The sequence below is a fragment of the Dipodomys ordii genome, unplaced genomic scaffold (genome assembly GCF_000151885.1).
Source record: "Dipodomys ordii isolate 6190 unplaced genomic scaffold, Dord_2.0 Scaffold94, whole genome shotgun sequence".
Classification (NCBI taxonomy): domain Eukaryota; kingdom Metazoa; phylum Chordata; class Mammalia; order Rodentia; family Heteromyidae; genus Dipodomys; species Dipodomys ordii.
Window position 1 is genome coordinate 2,715,224 of NW_012267310.1, and position 4,198 is coordinate 2,719,421.

The 4,198-nt window shown below is 36.9% G+C and overlaps 1 protein-coding gene across 1 annotated transcript in view; it reads left to right on the top strand.

Moving 5' to 3' along the window:
- Window positions 1–3,149, top strand: part of Phex (phosphate regulating endopeptidase homolog, X-linked) — a 210,161-nt gene extending 207,012 nt beyond the window's left edge. Inside the window, exon 23 of the mRNA XM_013026527.1 lies at window positions 2,772–3,149. Within this exon, the coding sequence (XP_012881981.1) occupies window positions 2,772–2,874 (103 nt within the window). The 3' untranslated portion in view covers window positions 2,875–3,149. The remainder of the gene's footprint in view (window positions 1–2,771) is intronic.
- The last annotated feature ends 1,049 nt before the right edge of the window (window positions 3,150–4,198 follow it).

The window sequence follows — 4,198 nt, forward strand, 5'->3', positions numbered from 1 at the left end:
CATAAGCAAAAAGAAAAAAGCCGGAAGTGGCACTGTGGCTCAAATGGTAGAACACTAGCCTTGAGCTGAAGAGCTGAGGGACAGCGCCCAGGCCCACAGTTCAGGCCCCATGACCGGACCACCCCCCCAAAAATAATAAGCTGGTCTACTCAGTGCTTTTTGAACTAAATTTCTGTAACCATGTGTGAACCATTTGTACACATCTTGAATCTAGTGTAGCATTCAAGATCATAAGTTTCCAATATAATTGGAATACATATCATTGTTTTAGTTTTAGTTTGGCTGGGAAAGATATTAGCTGGATGCGTGTGTGGCTCATGCTTGTAACCCTAGCTACTCAGAAGGATGAGATCTGAGGATCATGGTTTGAAGCCAGCCCAGACAGGGAAAGCTTCTCATCTCCAATTAACCACCAAAAGCAAGAATGGAACTGTGGCTCAAGTGGTAGAGCACCAGCCTTGAGCACAAATGCCAAGCAAGAACCAGTGTGTGTGTGTGTCTGTGTGTGTGTGTCTGTGTGTGGTGATACAATCTACCTTAAAACACTAAGAGCTCTGGTTTATGTTAAAGAATATTCTATTTAGGACTTCTTGCTTTTTCTCACACTCAACCAACACCTATGCATGAGTGCCCTCTTTCTGAATAGTTCTGAGCACAAAGGAAGATATATGTGGATATTTAATGGTTATAATTCATAACTAGATTCAGGGATACTGCATTTTTGGTTCTCATCTTGTATCATAATGTGAAACAGTTGCCTACAGATGAAGGGGAATGGATTATGAATTGCAACCTTAATTGTCAGAATGTATGAAGTGTTAAGTGAAAACAAAATTATGGTTAATATTACTTACTTTGTGCTAAGTTCTACACCTTGAGATATTTTTTATAGTAGAGAGCAGATAATCATAATGAGAAACTCAATGGGTCATAATAACTTAGAGTTATTCACTCTTTGCTTAGAACATATACCTAGGTATCTTTACATTTCATATTTAAATGAATCCATTAGCAAACTGAAGAAAGTCATGTAAAATTTCTTCTATATTTAAGTCTTATTCCTTCAGCTTTTTCTATGCTTCAAAATTGTCTATAAATTACCCAGTAGCATAAAAATCTAATCACTATGTTGGAAAGTCTCCCCCACTGTGCTAAACCCTCATGAAGGCCGACAGTTTCTAATGTGCTAAAATGTGCACCCACTGACAAATAGCACAGACGAAACTACACAGTAGATTAATTACTCCATGGATAAGCTTTAGAAATAAAATTCTTTTTACTAACTAGTTGCTTATAACGTTGGATGGTAGCTGGTGATTTGCAGAATATGCTTACTAATTATCAGCTATATTCTATCTTTAGCAGTTGCCTAAGGTGAATTACACTCTGAGCTCTCCATATATACATATATGTATGTATATATATATATATATATCTCCCAGCTAAAGCATAAGAGGTTATGAAGTTTTGTTGAATATGTGCTATACATTCATTCTGATGCCCTTAGGGAAGAAAAAGTGACTGGGAGTGCTGAATTTCTAGTCAACCCTTTGACTGTGTAGTTGAGTAAGAAATAGATGAGTAGGTAGGTATTTTTTTGCCTCGTATATTACTGATTTCTGTAGTAACTATAGATTTTGAGTGCAGGGCAAATAATATAATGCAATTATGCAATCAAAATGCTGGGTAAGGGATTCATAGTCTTTACTGTAGTCAGGAACTTTCAAGAAAACAAGATTCTGGAGCTAAAATCCGGTGAAAAATTATTCATCTATAACAACTCCAACTATTTATTATTATTCATTATTCGATTGTTTCACACACTAAATTGTAGGTAAATGTGAGCCTCCAGACCAAATAGGAATATAGACAAAGTGTTTTGTAGACTGAATGAATTCTTCAATGATAGTTAGAAATGCAGGAACATGAAAGACTCTTAGAGGCATTATAGGGAGTAAAAGAAATCAATGACAAAAACATTGCATACTGTGGATTGAGTTCATAGGAAGTTCAAAAGCAGTCAAAACTATGGAGATAGAGATTATAACAGTAATTATTTTTGGAGATACTCTTGGTAAGGGATATAAGTAAGCCTTCAGAATGGATATGCATGTGCCTTGATCTGAGTAGTACTAACATGGCCACCTATGGAAAAATTAGCAGTGTGTACATTTAATACTTACACACCTTATGGCAGTAATACTTTCCATGATAAGCAATATTTTTGTGCTAGTCCTGGGCCTCAAACTCAGGGCTGAGGCACTATCCCTGAACTTTTTTTTTTTTGCTCAAACCTAGAGTTCTATTACTTGAGCCACAGTTCTACTTCTGGCATTTTTGATGCTTAATTGGTGATAAAATTCTCATGTGCTTTCCTGCCTGGGAAGGCTTCAACTGTGATCCTTAGATCTCAGCTTCTTCAGTTGCTAGGATTACAGGTATGAGTCACTGGTGGCCAGCAAAAGTAATTTTTTAAAATTAGGAAAACTAAGTATTGGACATGATACAGTTTTATAGGAATCTGAAGAATGTAAGAAAAGTAATTAGGATGATTGCCTGGCATTGAGGAGATAGTGGTTCTAGTCTCAGTGCTATTAATTTCTTGGGAAGTTTACTTACTGATTTTAGGCTTTATTTGTCTCTTTTGTAAAAGGATTGAATGAGTGAAACGCAATTCAAACCACATACTGTTTAACTATTTCATCCAGAATCTGTTCATCTGTTAAGAATTCATTGATATGTACTTTATTGTATCTTTTTTTTCCTCCCAGGGTCAATGGTGCTGTTAGTAACTTTGAAGAATTCCAGAAAGCTTTTAACTGTCCACCTAATTCCACAATGAACAGAGGCATGGAATCCTGCCGACTCTGGTAGTTGGATGCTGCTTTCTGCTGTCCAGAGAGAGCAGCCCAGTGTCAACAGAAGTGGCACTAAACACTCATCGCCCACTGCTTTAGGCCTACATTCCCCTGAGGCGTTTTTTATTTTTAATATGTTTTTGTTATTTGAGGAGATGACCTACCCCATTCTAAACTATCTGTTTGGGGTCATAAGGCTTAAAACAGGGAAGGAATATAAAATATGAACCAAGGATGTTTCTTTAAAAACAAATCCAAACCAACAAAAGCAAATCCCTAGGCTACTTTTGTCAAAAGAAAAAACACTCTCCGCTCATATTGCTATTGCCCATTGTCGTGTGTTAGCCACAGCTGAGTGGTACATGCCATCTCATTCTATAGCTTTGTGGGGAGCTTAAGTCAAATGTACCCATAAAAAAAGGAGCAGTCTATTACAATGAAGAAGATGTGTGTACGGATGCCTTCAAGGCCTTGCAATTCCTTGGAATGCAGTGCCAGAGTTTGTAGAGGACATTCTCTGATATTTAACGCTAAGGTAGTTCCATGAGAAATAGGTTGTATTTCCATTTTATAGTTTTTAATGAAGTTAATGCCTTCAGTTTTGTAGTCTATTGAAATGAAATCATACTTCACAGGTAACACCTGATATTGCTGAGTAGCCTGTTTAGGCCAGCATGAACAAAGATGTCAGAAAGTCTACTAGGTAGTTGCAAAAGTCTTAAAAACTCCTATTCATGCAGCAGTGGAAAACCTAGGAATTGAAAATCTCCCAAATCTTACTGAGCCTGCATGCCTCTCAATGATCATCCATCTGCTGGGCACAGTTCTTAGGCCCCATTTATGGTTATTTCATTATCCTCACCTGTGTGCATCTCTTAGCTCAGAAATAAGTCCGCAGTGAGAGGGAGGGGTTTCCAGTTGTGCAGAAGGAACACATGACTTTTGTTTTCCTTTAGCACAGAGGGATAAACAAGACATTGAGGACCAAGCAGAATGACCTTCCTTTATAGCTTAATGTTACCTCTCATTAAAAGAAAGACTTTTCAACAAGTTCCTTTTAAAAAATACTTATTGTAAAGGTGATGAACAGGGAAGTTACGGTTCCATAAGTAAGGTAATGAGTGCATTTCCTTTTAAACACTGTTACCCCTTCTCTCACTTAACAATTTCTTGATTGAAGATATTTAAAGATAGATAGATGCAACTTAAAATGTACAGAACTAAAACACATCATTGTTACTGTTCAGGTTTTCTAAATAGACTTGAGAAAGAGCAGTATTAGGTTTTTGATCCTCAGAATATTATCCTTTTAAGTAAATGCCTCTCTCTTTCTTGTCCAA